The following is a 16,433-nucleotide window of genomic DNA, read 5'->3' as shown; positions in this document are numbered from 1 at the left end:
TTGGAAGGGACCTCAGGAGGTATCTAGGCCAACCCCCTGCTCAAAGCAGGATCAACCCTAACTAACTCATCCCAGCCAGGGCTTTGTCAAGCTGGGCCTTAAAAACCTCTAAGGAAGGAGATTACACCACCTCCCTAGGGAACCCATTCCACTGCTTCACCACCCTCCTCGTGAAAGTGTTTCCGAATATCCAACCTCGACCTCCCCCACTGCAACTTGAGACCATTGCTCCTTGTTCTGTCATCTGCCACCACTGAGAACAGCCGAGCTCCATCGTCTTTGGGACCCCCTTTCAGGTAGTTGAAAGCAGCTATCAAATCCCCCCTCACTCTTATCTTCCGCAGACTAAATAATCCCAGTTCCCTCAGCCTCTCCTCATAAGTCCTGTGTTCTAATCCCCCTAATCATTTTTGTTGCCCTCCGCTGGACGTTTTCCAATTTTTCCACATTCTTCTTGTAGGGTGGGCCCCAAAACTGGACACAGTACTCCAGATGAGGCCTCACCAATGCGGAATAGAGGGGAACGATCACGTCCCTCGATCTGCTCGCTATGCCCCTACTTATACATCCCAAAATGCCATTGGCCTTCTTGGCAACAAGGGCACACTGCTGACTCATATCCAGCTCTTCCGTGCACAAGTCCATGGGGCCGGACGAGTTGCATCCGAGAGTGCTGAAGGAATTGGCGGCTGTGATTGCAGAGCCACTGGCCATTATCTTTGAAAACTCGTGGCGAACCGGGGAAGTCCCGGATGACTGGAAAAAGGCTAATGTAGTGCCAATCTTTAAAAAAGGGAAGAAGGAAGATCCTGGGAACTACAGGCCAGTCAGCCTCACCTCAGTCCCTGGAAAAATCATGGAGCAGGTCCTCAAAGAATCAATCCTGAAGCACTTGCATGAGAGGAAAGTGATCAGGAACAGCCAGCATGGATTCACCAAGGGAAGGTCATGCCTGACTAATCTAATCGCCTTTTATGATGAGATTACTGGTTCTGTGGATGAAGGGAAAGCAGTGGATGTATTGTTTCTTGACTTTAGCAAAGCTTTTGACACGGTCTCCCATAGTATTCTTGTCAGCAAGTTAAGGAAGTATGGGCTGGATGAATGCACCATAAGGTGGGTAGAAAGCTGGCTAAATTGTCGGGCTCAACGGGTAGTGATCAATGGCTCCATGTCTAGTTGGCAGCCGGTATCAAGTGGAGTGCCCCAGGGGTCGGTCCTGGGGCCGGTTTTATTCAATATCTTCATAAATGATCTGGAGGATGGTGTGGATTGCACTCTCAGCAAATTTGCGGATGATACTAAACTGGGAGGAGTGGTAGATACGCTGGAGGGGAGGGATAGGATACAGAAGGACCTAGACCAATTGGAAGATTGGGCCAAAAGGAATCTGATGAGGTTCAATAAGGATAAGTGCAGGGTCCTGCACTTAGGACGGAAGAACCCAATGCACAGCTACAGACTAGGGACCGAATGGCTCGGCAGCAGTTCTGCAGAAAAGGACCTAGGGGTGACAGTGGACGAGAAGCTGGATATGAGTCAGCAGTGTGCCCTTGTTGCCAAGAAGGCCAATGGCATTTTGGGATGTATAAGTAGGGGCATAGCGAGCAGATCGAGGGACGTGATCGTTCCCCTCTATTCGACATTGGTGAGGCCTCATCTGGAGTACTGTGTCCAGTTTTGGGCCCCACACTTCAAGAAGGATGTGGATAAATTGGAGAGAGTCCAGCGAAGGGCAACAAAAATGATTAGGGGACTGGAACACATGAGTTATGAGGAGAGGCTGAGGGAGCTGGGATTGTTTAGCCTGCAGAAGAGAAGAATGAGGGGGGATTTGATAGCTGCTTTCAACTACCTGAAAGGGGGTTCCAAAGAGGATGGCTCTAGACTGTTCTCAATGGTAGCAGATGACAGAATGAGGAGTAATGGTCTCAAGTTGCAGTGGGGGAGGTTTAGATTGGATATTAGGAAAAACTTTTTCACTAAGAGGGTGGTGAAACACTGGAATGCGTTACCTAGGGAGGTGGTAGAATCTCCTTCCTTAGAGGTTTTTAAGGTCAGGCTTGACAAAGCCCTGGCTGGGATGATTTAACTGGGAATTGGTCCTGCTTTGAGCAGGGGGTTGGACTAGATGACCTTCTGGGGTCCCTTCCAACCCTGATATTCTATGATTCTATGATTCTCGTCCACTGTCACCCCTAGGTCCTTTTCCGCAGAACTGCTGCCTAGCCATTCGGTCCCTAGTCTGTAGCGGTGCATTGGGTTCTCCCGTCCTAAGGGCAGGACTCTGCACTTGTCCTTGTTGAAGCTCATCAGATTTCTTTTGGCCCAATCCTCCAATTTGTCTAGGTCCCTCTGTTTCCTATCCCTACCCTCCAGCGCATCTACGTCTCCTCCCAGTTTAGTGTCCTCTGCAAACTTGCTGAGGGTGCAATCCACACCATCCTCCAGATCATTTTTGAAGATATTGAACAAAACGGGTCCCAGGACCAACCCCTGGGGCACTCCGCTTGACACTGGCTGCCAACTAGACATGGAGCCATTGATCACTCCCCGTTGAGCCCGACGATCTAGCCAGCGTTCTGTCCACCTTATAGTGCATTCATCCAGCCCAGACTTCTTTAACTTGCTGGCAAGAATAGTGTGGGAGACTGTGTCGAAAGGTTTGCTGAAGTCAAGATATATCACATCCACCGCTTTCCCCATATCCAGTTATCTCATCATACAAGGCAATCAGGTTAGTCAGGCATGACTTCTCCATGGTGAATCCAGGTTGACTGTTCCTGATCACCTGCCTCTCCTCCAAGTGCTTCAAAATGGATTCCTTGAGGACCTGGTCCATGATTTTTCCAGGGACTGAGGTGAAGCTGACCAGTCTGTAGTTCCCTGGATTCTCCTCCTTCCCTTTTTTTAAAAGATGGGTACTCTATTTGCCCTTTTTCCAGTGGTCGGGGACCTCCCCCAGTGGCCATGAATTTTCAGAGACAATAGCCAATGGCTCTGCAATCGCATCAGCCAATTTCCTCAGCACCCTCTGCTGCATTAGATCTGGACCCACGGACTTGTGCATGTCCAGCTTTTCTAAACAGCCCTTCACCTGTTCTTTCTCCACTGAGGGCTGCTCACCTCCTCCCTACCCTGCCCTGCCCAGTGCAGCAGTCTGGGAGCTGCCCTTGTCTGTGAAGACCGAGGCAAAAACAGCATTGAGTACTTCAGCTTTTTCCACATCCCCTGTCACGCGGTTGCCTCCCCCATTCAGTAAGGGGCCCTCGCTTTCCCTGACCTTGTTGCTAACATGAGTCCATCCTAGAACACTCAAGGAGCTGACTGAGGAGATAGCTCGGCTATTGGTCATTATCTTCGAAAAGTCCTGGAAGACTGGAGCGATTCCAGAGGGCCAATTTAAGGGCAAGCCGGGGCATTACAGACCCGTCAACTTTACTTCGGTACCCGGAAAGATAACAGAGCAACGAATTAAGCAACTAATTTGCAAACACCAAGCAGGTAATAATAGTAATGGTCAGCATGGATTTAGAGGTTTTTAAGGTCAGGCTTGACAAAGCCCTGGCTGGGATGGTTTGGTTGGGGTTGGTCCTGGTTTGAGCAGGAGGTGGGTCTAGATACCTCCTGAGGTCCCTTCCAACCCTGATCTTCTATGATTCCGATTTGGCAAGAGCAAATTGCATAAAACCAACCTGCTAGCTTTCTTTGACAGGGTAACAAGCCTCGTGGCTAGGGGGGAAGCGGTAGAGAGGGTCTCTTTTGACTTTAGAAAGGCTTTAGTAAGGGTCACGTGCCCTCACAGACTATTACTATGGTATTAGCTACTGCAAGAGGTGTGCAGAATGGGTTGGAAAACTGTCCCCGGCGAGGAGTTATCAGCGCTTCATCGTCAAGCGGCCAGGACATAACGAGTGGGGTCCCGCAGGGGTCGGTTCTGTATCCTCATCAGGGAGTTAGATAATGGCGGCGAGACCACGCTTCGAGTTGGCGGCCGACACCCAAGCTGGGAGGGGTGGCAAGTGCTTTGGAGGAGGGGATTAAAATTCAAAACGAGGCGGAGAAAGGGTCTGAAGGAAAGAGGATGAAATTCAATCAGCACAGATGCACAGTACCCCACTTAGTAAGGAATAGTCAGTTGCACACAATGGGCACGGACTGCCTAGGCAGGAGTACCGCGGAAAGGGATCTGTGGGTCCCCCCTGCTCTAACCACTAGACCCCGCTCCCCTCTCCGAGCCAGGGAAAGAACCCAGGAGTCCAGCAATCCAGCATACTGTTAATTTACCAGCCTGGCACCATTTGGTCACCCGGCAGCTCGACCCAGGCCAGCGCTACCAGGCCGGGCACGGAGCCGGGGGGCAGCTGGAGACCTTGGGCAGTTTTTCTTTCTCGCGGAACATTTCAACGTCCCAGGCCAGGCGATCCGCAAACAGCATCACCTCGCCCAAAGGGCCCCGACCCATCGAAACGACATCTGGTTCTTCCCCCGAATGAGCCGAAAGCGTCTAAACACAAACGCGCCGGCTTTGGAAATATTTCACCTTAGCGGGGGGGCGGGGGTGGTGTTATATTTGATGCATTTGCTCGTACTTTTCTGCCTTGGGGTCCAGCAGACGCCCAGCGGCCTCTTGAGTGCGTTTGGCCCGTACGTGGCAGCCAAACCTTTGACCTTTGTTGCAGCCTGGGGACCGGTTTCGATGCCGTTGTGTGGCTAACGCACCCCCCAATTATAATCCATCCATGGGCTCAGCCCGGCCGGAGCGGGAGTCTGATGGTGGCCCAGTGGTAATCACCTGGCGCCGAATACGCTGGCAAGCCAGGGACCCAGTTTCGGACCCAGCTGTGGTGGGCAGCCATGCCTGGGGGGATACAGCAGGTGAACTGCCAGCTGCCGGGGTGGGGGGCTGCCTGCAGGAGGCTGGTGTTGCTGGCCGGGCCTCGCTTGTGTCGGTTCTTCTCAGCCATCGGCTCGGGGCGAACGTGTTACCGGGTCGGCTGTGGGCCCCTAACTGAGAGTCTCTGCCCGGTGACCCCGGAGCCGGTAACGGGAGCAGGGCGAGAAACGCCAGTCTGTGAGAACAGGCCCACAAACCCAGAGCCCCGCAGCCGCCGACGGCCCCGCCAACCCCTGCCTGGCGCCCCCCCAGCCCACCAGGCGCCCCGCTCTCATCCGTTCCCCCCAGCGCTGAATGGGTTTGGGGTAGGCCCACGGCCCGAGAGCCCCCACCTGGCCATCAGAGCCATCGGGCAGCTGGACCCGGGGGTGTGACTGTGGTCTGGCAAGGGTGGAGGAAGCTGTTGGAGGTGGGAAACTGAGGCAGGCAGAGGTGCCTGTGGAAGCCCAGGGTGGGGAATAAGCTGGGGGGGGGGAGGGGCGGGCGCAGGGAACAGACAGGGGAGGCTCGAAGCAAAGCTGTCCCCAGCTAGATAGCTCTGGGTAGGGCCCTTGCTGGGAGGGGCTAGTGGGAGGGGATCTGGGGGGGGAATCCAGGGGGGGTTGTGGGGGGGGTCCGGTAGAAGGGAATGGGGGGGTGCTGGGCATGGGGGGGCTGGCTGGAGGGGATCCTGGGGGGCCTGTGGCAGGGGGGCTGGTGGAGGGGATCCCATGGCGGGGGGGACTGGTTGGAGGGAATTGGGGGGGGGGCCTGTGGCAGGGCGGCTGGTAAGAGGGGTTAGGGGGGCTGGTGGTGGGGATCCCGGGGGGGGGCCTGTGGCGGGGGGCTGGTAGGAGGGAATCGGGGGGGGGCTGTGGCGGGGGGGCTGGTTGGAGGGAATCGGGGGGGGCTGTGGCGGGGGGGCTGGTAGGAGGGGATCCCGGGGGGGGCGCTGTGGCCGGGGGGTATGGGGAGGGGCTGGCTGGAGGGGGGGCTGGTAGGAGGGGATCCCGGGGGGGGCCTGTGGCGGGGGGGGCTGGTTGGAGGGAATCGGGGGGGGGCTGTGGCGGGGGGGCTGGTAGGAGGGGATGCCGGGGGGGGGGCTGTGGCGGGGGGGCTGGTTGGAGGGAATCGGGGGGGGGCTGTGGCGGGGGGGCTGGTAGGAGGGGATCCCGGGGGGGGCCTGTGGCGGGGGGCTGGTTGGAGGGAATCGGGGGGGGCTGTGGCGGGGGGGCTGGTAGGAGGGGATCCCGGGGGGGCGCTGTGGCCGGGGGGTATGGGGAGGGGCTGGCTGGAGGGGGGGCTGGTAGGAGGGGATCCCGGGGGGGGCCTGTGGCGGGGGGGCTGGTTGGAGGGAATCGGGGGGGGGGGCTGTGGCGGGGGGGCTGGTTGGAGGGAATCGGGGGGGCTGTGGCGGGGGGGCTGGTAGGAGGGGATCCCGGGGGGGCGCTGTGGCCGGGGGGTATGGGAGGGGCTGGCTGGAGGGGGGGCTGGTAGGAGGGGATCCCGGGGGGGGCCTGTGGCGGGGGGGCTGGTTGGAGGGAATCGGGGGGGGGGGGCCTGTGGCGGGGGATCCGGTAGGAGGGGAATCCCGTGTGGGGAGGGCTGGGGTACGGGTGCCGGGAGGGGTCACGGCCCGGGTGGGCGAGACGCTCACAAAGGCAGGCCCCAGCCTCTCCCCACCCACGTGTGCGACCCCTGGCGGCCTCACTTCCGGCCCCGGAGCCCGCCCCTTCCTGCCCGCCCGGCCATTGGCTCACTGAGCCCTGACGGGCGCGCGCGCCAGCCAATCGGCGCCCGGCGTGTTGGCGCCTGACTCACCCCGCTGGCGGGCGGGGCCCCCCGAAGGGAGGGGGCAGGGCGCCTTGACGTCACACGCCTCTTTCAATCGGCTTCGACGTCACCGGCCGGGAGCCGGCCAATGGGCGGGGAGCCGGGAGGCGGGCCTGGGCGGGGAAGCAGCCAATGGGAGCGGGGCCGGTGGGCGGGCGGCCAATGGGAGCGGGGCGGGGGCGGAGCTTGCCGGGGGTTATAAGACGGGGCGAGGCGGGTGGGGGAAGGATCCTGCCCAGGATGTCTGCGTGTCTGGAGAGCCGGTGAGTGCGCGCGCGGCCCCGGCTAGGCCCTGCCGGACCGTACCACTGCCCAGCCCCCCAGAGGGGCGGGCGCGACCCCCGCGGCGTTCCGCTCCCTGCGCGCGCGGGCCGAACCATTCCGCGGGGGGGGGGGGAGAGTCGGGCGAGCCCATGACAGGAAAGGGACTTTTAGGCCGTAAATCGACCACGCACACGCGCCCTTTGGGCGGTACCACCCGTTTTTGGATGGGGGGGGGAGTCATTCCGGTTTGGGAGGTGGATGGGCCAATCCAGTCCCTTGTTTTCCTTCCCCTTTGGGGGGGGGTGGGCGAGTCCATTTAAACCCCCTCCCCGGGGGACGCGGGCGGAAGCATCCGGGCCTGGGTGGAGGGCAGGGAGCAAGGTGGGCGAGCCCATTCGCGCTCAGGGGGAGGGGGTGCAGTTCGAGCCACGGAGAAGGGGGGCTGGACGGAACCACCCCGCCCGAGTGGGAGGGGGGGGCGGTGCGGTGCGCGACGCCATTTTGTGACGCTGGGCGATCTGGATGCGGCCTGGCTCCGGACGGAACCATCCGATCCTGCGGGGGGGGGGGACGAGACCGATTCTTCCCGTCGGGGGGGGGAATCCTGTGGGGGGGGGGCAGTCCAATTCCAGTAACTCTTTTGTGGGGACGACAGGACGGAACCACCCGACGGGGGGGGGCGTTAATGCGCCGCGGGGATGCGGGTTGGTCGCGCCTGGACGGATCCATGCGCGGGCGTGGGGGGGGGGTATAGCAAATGGACGAGCCCATCCCTCGATCCCCCCTCCCCGGCCCAGTCCATTATCGGAAGGGCGGGGGAAAGAGCGGTGGGCGAATCCATTCTTTCCCTGCGGGGGGGGGCGGCGCGCGCGGGAGAGGAGAAGCGCGCGGCCCCGCCGGGCGCCTCCATTGTCCTGCCGCTGGGCATCCGGGGAACGCGGCCGTGACGTCACGCCGGCTTCCCCGCCAATGGGCAGAGGGGGCGGGACTTCCGGGTGTGTGGGGGGGGGGAAGGGCCGAGGGAGAGGCCCGAGCACGTGGAGCGGCCTGGGCCGGGCCTGGGGCGGCGCGAAGGTCACGGGATGGGAGGGGGGCCACTTCCGGGGCGAGGGGGGGCACTTCCGGCCCCTGCTTGAGAGGAGCCTGGGGGGGGACCCCAGGCGGGGGGCGGGATTGAGCGGCCCCCCCCCCCGGGCTGGGGTGGGGGATGGGAAGGGAGGGGGGCGGGATTGAGCGCCCCCCCCCCCCGGGCTGGGGTGGGGGATGGGAAGGGAGGGGGGCGGGATTGAGCGGCCCCCCCCCCCCCGGGCTGGGGTGGGGGATGGGAAGGGAGGGGGGCGGGATTGAGCGGGCCCCCCCCCCCGGGCTGGGGTGGGGGATGGGAAGGGAGGGGGGCGGGATTGAGCGGCCCCCCCCCCGGGCTGGGGTGGGGGATGGGAAGGGAGGGGGGCGGGATTGAGCGGCCCCCCCCCCCCGGCTGGGGGGGCCCCTAAGCCTGATAGGGGGAGGGGGATTCCCGGGGGGTTGAGGGGACCCCAGGCTCCTGAGGCTGTGGGGAGGACGTGGTTTTGGGGGAGGCATCTGGGGGGGGCGCTCGGCCCCCTGGAGAAGGGGGGGCCCACCCTGCCCCCGGGGGTGGGTGCTGGGGGTCCTGATGGTGGGTGGATGGGTTGGGGGGGGCGGGGGAGCAGCCCCGGGGGGGGGGCGCCATCTGGTTCCCGCTGACCTCGTCTAACCCCCACCCCTTGTCTCCCTTTTGCCTTCCAGTTCTAGAGACAATGGCCCGAGGGAATGGACCCCGATGGCATCATTGAGGTGGGCTGGCGCTGGGAGGGGCCGGGGGGGGTCTGTGGAGCAGGAGGATGAGTTGTGCATTGGGGGGGGGCAGCCATGAGGTGCTAGGGGGTGGATGGGCTCCTTGGGGGAAGGGATAGGGTATCGGGGGGCTGCGGCAGAGGCTCTGAAGTGCAGGGGGGTGGGTGGATGGGCTCATTGCGGGGGGGGGGGGGCTGCAGGGAGCAAAGCAGTGTCTAATGGGGCGTCACTAGAGATGCGGGGGTACCCAGACAGGATTACTTTCAGGGTTGGTGACTTGGGCGAGCAGCAGGCTGAGAGGTCTGTATGCGGTGATGGGGGTTAAGACAGGAGTCTCGAGGGGCTGGGGGATTCATGGGCGGGACTTTATGGGGGGGTGTTAACCCCTTCCCCTCGCCCCCCCCTCAGAGCAACTGGAATGAGATCGTTGACAGCTTTGACGACATGAACCTGTCGGAGTCCTGCTGCGGGGAATTTACGCCTATGGATTTGAGAAGCCCTCCGCCATCCAGCAGAGAGCCATTCTTCCTTGTATCAAGGGTGAGTCGGTCCTTGGGGAGGGGGGGCGGGTCCCAGCAGGGCAGACCCTGGCCAGACTTTTCCCCCTCCCCTGCTAATGGGCAAAGAGGCGTCCGCTTGGTGGCGCGGCTCTTGAATCTAGCAGGGGGAGAGAGACGAGCCCCCATTCATCCCAGCGCAGTATCCCGGGTGGTGGCTGTCGCTGGTTCATGCTGGGGGCACACGGCTATCGGGGCTACCGAGTGCTGCGATGCGGCCACCTCTGGGGCGGGGCGCTGACCGGTGACTTCTCCGCTCCCCCAGGTTATGATGTCATTGCGCAAGCTCAGTCTGGTACTGGGAAGACGGCCACCTTCGCCATTTCTATCCTCCAGCAGATCGAGCTGGACCTCAAGGCGACCCAGGCCTTGGTGCTGGCCCCAAACCCGAGAGTTGGCCCAGCAGGTGAGTTGGGCAGGGCAGTGCCCCCGCCCCCTTGTTTAAAGGGTGACTCAGTTGGGTGACAGAACCCAGGAGTCCTGACTCCCAGCCTTCACTGCTCAAACCCGCCAGACCCCACTCCTCTCCCAGAGCCAGAGAGAGAACCCAGGAGTCCTGGGGCACGGCTCAAGGCGTGTGGGAGGGGAGGTGGGAGAGCAAGCTCGGTCCACGTGGTTACTTGGTAGGAATCACGCCCACTTCCTCCCTTGCTAACTGGGCAAAGACGCGTCTGATTGGTGGCGCGGCTCTTGAATCTAGCAGGGGGAGAGAGACGAACCCCCATTCATCCCAGCGCGGTATCCCGGGCGGTGGCTGTCGCTGGTTCATGCTGGGGGCACACGGCTGTCGGGGCCCCTCGGTACCAAGCGCTGAGATGCGGCCACCTCTGGGGTGGGGGTGGCTGATGGTGGGGGGATCCCCTCGCCCGGTGGAGGTGCGGCCGCCTCTGGGGTGAAGCCTGGCTCTCCGGCCGTTCACCCTCGCTTCCTCCCTGCAGATCCAGAAGGTCGTGATGGCCCTCGGGGACTACATGGGGGCCTCCTGCCACGCCTGTATTGGGGGCACCAATGTCCGGGCCGAGGTGCAGAAGCTGCAGATGGAAGCGCCCCACATCATTGTGGGGACTCCGGGCCGTGTCTTCGACATGTTGAACAGGAGATACCTGTGTAAGTTCCATGGCTTGGGGGTCCCCTCTCTGGGCACCCCCCGGGCGGGTGGGCGTGGACCTGCCCCGTATCTGTTCAGTGACGATTCCCCATGCGTGTCAGCTGATGCCGGTGCCACCTTGTGCCCCCTGCTAGGCGTTCTGCCGTCCGGGCCTGGCACAGGGGCTTCTGGGCGTGATCAGAGCTCTCTGACTGAGAACAGCATCTCTGGGGGCTGACTCCCTCTTGCCCCCGCACCCTGCTCAGGCTAACGGCCTCCCTGCCCTCTCCCCGCAGCTCCCAAATTCATTAAGATGTTCGTCCTGGATGAGGCCGACGAGATGTTGAGCCGGGGATTCAAGGATCAGATTTACGACATATTCCAGAAGCTGAGTGGGAACACCCAGGTGAGCTTGGAACCGGGGGGGGGTCTGGAATCAAGGGCCCTGGTGGGCCAAGAGCAGTCACCTGGGAGGAGCTGAATCCAGAACTGGGGGTTCATCTGAGTGTGGGCTTGCTGCAGGAGACCCCAGGACTGGTGTGGGGGTTAGTGTGGGTCTAGGTTATTTGGTGTGTGGGGGGGAGGGTGTGTCTGGAAGTGGCAAGACTAGATGAAGCGGTTGGACTAGAAGCCAACGGGGACTGTCCATGGGAGTTGAACCCAGCTGCAGGGATCGAGGACCCAGGGGCGGACTAGACCAGAAGGAGCTGGGATTGTCATGGCGGGTCTAGAACCGAAGGAGCAGTGGAATGAACTGGGAGGAACTCAGAGGCAGGGCTAGTCCATAAGGAGTTAGAATTGGCAGTAAAGGGGGGGGTGGGTCTAGAACCCAAAGGGCAAGTCAGTCATGTGGGGAAGGGTAGGGCAGGGGTTTAGAATCCGGGGGCTAGTTAGTGGGGTGCTGCAGCTACCAGTAGAGGGGTCTAGAACCCAGGGGGCAGGTACAAGTTGATGGGAGCTAGAACTTCCCGTAGAGGGTCTAGAACCCAGGGGGTGGGGCCTGTTGATGGGGAGCTAGAACAGCGAGTGGAGGGGTCTAGAACCCAGGGGGCAGGCACTAGTTGATGGGGAGCTAGAACTTCCCGTAGAGGGGTCTAGAACCCAGGGGGCGGGGCCTGTTGATGGGGAGCTAGAACTTCCCGTAGAGGGGTCTAGAACCCAGGGGGAGATGCTACAGCTGTCAGGGAGCAGAGGGGATTTCTGGGTGGGGCAGGGAGCAGCGCCGCTCACTGCCCCCCTTGTCTGTCGTCCGTCCGTCCCCCCCCCCCCAGGTGGTGCTCCTGTCGGCCACGATGCCGATGGACGTCCTGGAGGTGACGAAGAAGTTCATGCGGGACCCGATCCGCATCCTGGTGAAGAAGGAGGAGCTGACCCTGGAGGGCATCCGGCAGTTCTACATCAATGTCGAGAGAGAGGTGTGGGGGGGGGGGGGGGGCTCTCCCCTGGGGGGAGATCGGGGGCGCGCTGGGAGCCAGGACTCCTGGGTTCTATCCTCCCCGCATGGTCCTGGATTTATGGAGGGGTCCCTCCATGGCATCTCCATAGTGTACCCCATGCGAGAGCAATCAGCCCCCCTGAACCATGGCCGACCCCAATGTCTCTGGGACCCGGTCCCTGAAATGGGGGGCACACTGCGGGTCTGGGTTACGGCTGTGTTGGGAGCAGGGGAGGCTCTGCCCGCCGGGGTGGAGTTGGGAGTGGATTTTCCAGGGGTCCCCCACATGAGTGTGCTGGGGGGGCTGTCACCCTCACCCCCCCCATGGGTCCTGTCCCCCCCAGGAGTGGAAGCTGGACACCCTGTGCGATCTCTACGAGACCCTGACGATCACCCAAGCCGTGATCTTCATCAACACCCGCAGGAAGGTGGACTGGCTCACCGAGAAGATGCATGCCCGGGACTTCACCGTCTCTGCCATGGTACGGGGGCGGGGAGGAGCCAGGACGCCTGGGTTCTCTCCCCAGCTCTGGAGGGGAGGCTGGTGGTTAGAGCCGGGGAGGGGGGTGGGTGCTGGGAGCCAGGATGTTTGGGTCTCACCCCAGTTGCATGGATCTGGATTTATGGTGGAGTCGTCCCGTCCCCCCCGCCCGTGGCCCTTCCATAGTGTACCCCATGCAACAGCGTTTGGCCCCCTTGAACCATGGGTGCCCTTGGGTCCCAGTCCCTGAAATGGGGGGTACAGCTGTTGGGGGGGGGGGGATCCCAGAGTTGTGTGTGCCAGGTTTAGGGCTGTGGGGGGAGTTAAGAGCCAGGACTCCTGGGTTCTGTCCCTTCTGCACTTCCAGCAGCCAGTGAAGGGGGGATTCTCGGGGGGGGGTGCAGTGAGACCCCCCAGTGCATGGTTAGGCCTGTGGATTAGCTGCTGGTGACCCTCTTTTCTTGCCCCCCAGCATGGAGACATGGACCAAAAGGAGCGTGATGTAATCATGCGTGAATTTCGCTCCGGCTCCAGCCGGGTCCTCATCACCACTGACCTGCTGGTGAGGAGACTTGGGGGCTGGGGGGGGCACCTGGGTGTAGCAGGCAAAACCTGGGGGACAGATGAGTGGGGTGGGTTAACTTGGGGGCAGCTCTCTGGGGGGGCTGCTGTGAGGGATTTTTAAGGGCAGGGATTTGCAGGCTGCAGTTGGGTCTGCCCTGTGGGGGGGAGACTGGGGAGTGCTGGTTTTGGGGGGCAGCTGGAAAGATCTGGCCCCTCTAAAATGGCTGCCATCACATGACAGCGGCCATCTTAGAGTCGGCAAACCCAGGTGACCTGGGCCCCCCCAGCCCCCAAGGAGATTCCCTCTCTGCCCAGCCCCCCGTGCTGTACGCGGAATGTAGCTCCTTGGCACACCAAGGGGGGGCTGCTCCCCGCAGCGGGCGCCCCCAGGCCCCCGGGCCTCGGCCGCGGCACAGCAGCCCACAGCCTGGGAATGGGCGCTGCCCCACACGTGGGGGGCCGGGGCCTGAAGGCTGGCTGCTTTTTCTCCCCCCACCAGGCCCGTGGGATTGACGTTCAGCAGGTGTCTCTCGTCATCAACTACGACCTGCCCACCAACCGGGAGAACTACATCCACAGGTACTGGGGGGGACCCAGGAGTCCGGGCTCCCAGCCCCCCTGCTCTAACCACCAGCCCTCAGGCCCCTCGCAGAGCTGGGAGAGAACCCAGGAGTCCGGGCTCCCAGCCCCCCTGCTCTAACCACCAGCCCTCGGGCCCCTCGCAGAGCTGGGGAGAGAACCCAGGAGTCCGGGCTCCCAGCCCCCTGCTCTAACCACCAGCCCCCGGGCCCCTCACAGAGTCAGAGAGAACCCAGGAGTCCGGGCTCCCAGCCCCCCTGCTCTAACCACCAGCCCTCGGGCCCCTCGCAGAGCTGGGGAGAGAACCCAGGTGTCCGGGCTCCCAGCCCCCCTGCTCTAACCACCAGCCCCCAGGCCCCTCGCAGAGCGGGGGGCAGAACCCAGGGTCCTGGCTCCCCGGGCTCCTCCTAGCTACTAGCTCCTATGCAAGCCAGGGAGAGAACCCAGGCGTCCTGCACTCACCCCTTCTCCCCCCCGCCCCCCCCAGGATCGGCCGAGGGGGCCGCTTCGGCCGGAAAGGGGTGGCCATCAACATGGTGACCGAGGAGGACAAACGCACCCTGCGTGACATAGAGACCTTTTACAACACCTCCATCGAGGAGATGCCCTTGAACGTGGCCGACCTCATCTGAGCGCCCCCCGGTGGGTGCCCCGGGCGCTGCCCCGCCGGGCGCTGCCCCCCAGCCGCTGTCACGCGCCGGCTGCAGACTCTCTCTCTCTCTCTTTCTCGTTTTTTAATTATTTTTCCTTTTTTTTTTTTTTTGGCTTTTGAATAAATGTCACTTTTTGGAGGTGAGAAAAAATCCAATTTAGTGTTTCGTGGCATTTCTCTGGTCTCTGTCCTCTTCTCGCTGTCCTGCCGCTCGCGCCCCGAGGCCAAAACTGGGGGGGGGGACCCGGAGCCTCCTTTAACTGGAGTGGGGGCATCCTGGCTTGTGGTGTCCCCCCTCCCCCGTTTCCTTCGTGTTCCTAGAATAGGCGGCGGCCGGACTCCTGGGTTCTCCTCAGCTCGCGCAGAACCCAGGCGTCCTGGTTTGGGGTCCCTCCTTTAATTTGGGGAGGAGGGGGCAGATGGACGCTGGCTCCTACTTCTGTCCCCTGTATCCACTAATGCCCCCCCACACACACATGCTCTCTGGATTTGCCGGATTCTATCCCAGCTCCAGTGTAGAACCCAGGAGTCCTGCTGTCCTAGCCCCCACAGATCTGGCCGTCTCGCCTAACGAGGCCCCCCCCCCAAAGCTACACCACCCTGATCCTGGTGCTAAATCGAACTGCTTGCAAGTCGGACCTACCTCAGGGTTGGTAGCTGTCATGGGAGGGAGCCCCCCCAAAATCAGTTGCCCCCCAAAAAAGCAACAGTAAGCTGGAAATTTGTCGAACCCTCCCCACCCATCCAACAAAATTGTGTGCGACCTTTTTACTTTCTTTTTGTATAGTATTTATTGAAAGGAAACGAACGTACCAAATAAAAATCTTCTTGCAAAATGGCCGCTGCTTTGGGTTGTGTTTGTAAAGGGGGGGTGGCCCCTCCCCCCCCCGGGGCTCAAGGCAGTTTGGCCAGACCCTCCCCCAATCCCAGTTGGCTGAAGGAGGGGTGTACTCTCTGTTCCTGGGGTTCTTTGCATGGCTAATCCTCTCCTAAAGGCATTGGTGTGAGCGGTGGGATCCCAGAGTCTTGCATGCCTCATCCTCCCAGGGGCATGAGGGGAAAGCCCTTACCCCAGCAGTCCCCTTACTCGCCAAAGTGGGCTAGTTCACACTGCACTAGGCTACCTGTTTTTTTTTTCCCCTCCCCGTCTGGCCTTCCTGATTGACACTTGGCTTGCGGCTTTCCTCCCTCCTTGCCTCGCTTTCCCCACAGAGAAATTGAGGTGATACCACCTTTTGGGGGGAGGGCCTAGCAATCTACTGACTGAAAGTGGTAACTATAGCAGAGGGTGTTGGTGTCAGCGGTGGGATCCCAGCCGTTTCCCCTGCAGCTGGACTAATAGGAGGGGGAAGGGGGGCAAAGACTCCCATGCTGCACAATGGGGCTAGGAGTTCACGCTCCTTTGACTCATGGGGGCAGCTGTCACTCAAGGCTTTTAAAAAAAAAAGGCGGGGGGTGACAGTGGGGATCCTGATGCCTTGTGATTTAGGGAACATGATTGCTGACCCATAAGATCAAAGGTGGGAGGAGCTCTTTGTACCCCTTCTCCCCCCCCTCCCAAACTGCATGGGAGGACAGGCAAGGTCCCACATCTGGCAGGGCCAATTCTTCTCTACTACCCTGTTCTGCTGGTGCTCCTCCAAGAGTTGTCGGCACAGCCACAATCCTGTGGCGGGGAGTTCTGCGGGTGAACAACCACGATTCCTGTTGTGGTAGGCTGTCGCAATGCTTAGACCAGCTTCAGCTCCTCCTGAGTCATGGGTACGATTTCCCTAATCCGTGACCAGAGGTTCACAGCTCGAAAGCGTCGAACCCAAATCTACTGGGGGAACAGGGCCGCTAGAACCCAGGCGTCCGGGCTCCCCCTCCTGCCCTTTCCTTTGCCTCAACTCCCCTGGTGCTGTAACAGGTTGCAGCAGGACTGTTGGGCGGGACTATGAGCCCACGGCCCCCACTACCCCCTCCACGATTCACTGAGCGCCCTAATGAGTTACTCTTCCCCCTGGTGGCAGGGAGTTCCGCAGGTTTCTCGTGTTGGACTTGAGTTACTGGCAACAGGCCGACAAGGAGATGCCGAGGCGGACAGCTCCCCAGGGCTGGAGGGGAGCGCGAGGGGGGCCGTGAGGCTGCCCCCTGGTGGTGGGAGGGTGCAAGTTGCTCCCCTCCCCAGCACCCCCAGTGGGAGACCGAAGTAGAGCGGGCTGGGGCCCTGCGGCAGGCCAGAGGTGAGTCGTGGAGAGGGGGGTTGCAGCCACTTCTGGGGTGGGCTCATCTCCCACCCAGCCCTTTG

At 61.6% G+C, this 16,433-nt stretch overlaps 1 protein-coding gene and 2 non-coding genes across 3 annotated transcripts; all 3 read left to right on the top strand.

Annotated features, from left to right (window-relative positions):
- The first annotated feature begins 6,949 nt into the window (after nucleotides 1-6,949).
- EIF4A1 (eukaryotic translation initiation factor 4A1) lies at nucleotides 6,950-14,981 on the top strand. Its single transcript, XM_073326906.1, is given in 14 exon segments — nucleotides 6,950-6,972; nucleotides 8,741-8,757; nucleotides 8,760-8,788; nucleotides 9,197-9,245; nucleotides 9,248-9,328; nucleotides 9,611-9,729; nucleotides 9,731-9,751; nucleotides 10,284-10,452; nucleotides 10,729-10,838; nucleotides 11,704-11,847; nucleotides 12,212-12,349; nucleotides 12,821-12,910; nucleotides 13,412-13,491; nucleotides 13,979-14,981. Coding segments are annotated over 14 exon segments (1,215 nt in total). The 3' UTR covers nucleotides 14,124-14,981.
- Nucleotides 10,526-10,652, top strand: LOC140904532 (small nucleolar RNA SNORD10). The gene has a single exon (XR_012156546.1). It is a non-coding gene; the product is annotated as a small nucleolar RNA SNORD10 (small nucleolar RNA).
- Nucleotides 11,931-12,066, top strand: LOC140904531 (small nucleolar RNA SNORA42/SNORA80 family). The gene has a single exon (XR_012156545.1). It is a non-coding gene; the product is annotated as a small nucleolar RNA SNORA42/SNORA80 family (small nucleolar RNA).
- Nucleotides 14,982-16,433: the final 1,452 nt, after the last annotated feature.

The sequence above is a fragment of the Lepidochelys kempii genome, unplaced genomic scaffold (genome assembly GCF_965140265.1).
Source record: "Lepidochelys kempii isolate rLepKem1 unplaced genomic scaffold, rLepKem1.hap2 scaffold_174, whole genome shotgun sequence".
NCBI classification, from domain to species: Eukaryota; Metazoa; Chordata; order Testudines; family Cheloniidae; genus Lepidochelys; species Lepidochelys kempii.
Note: the sequence above shows the minus strand (reverse complement) of the source record. Positions and strands in the feature narration are given on the sequence as shown.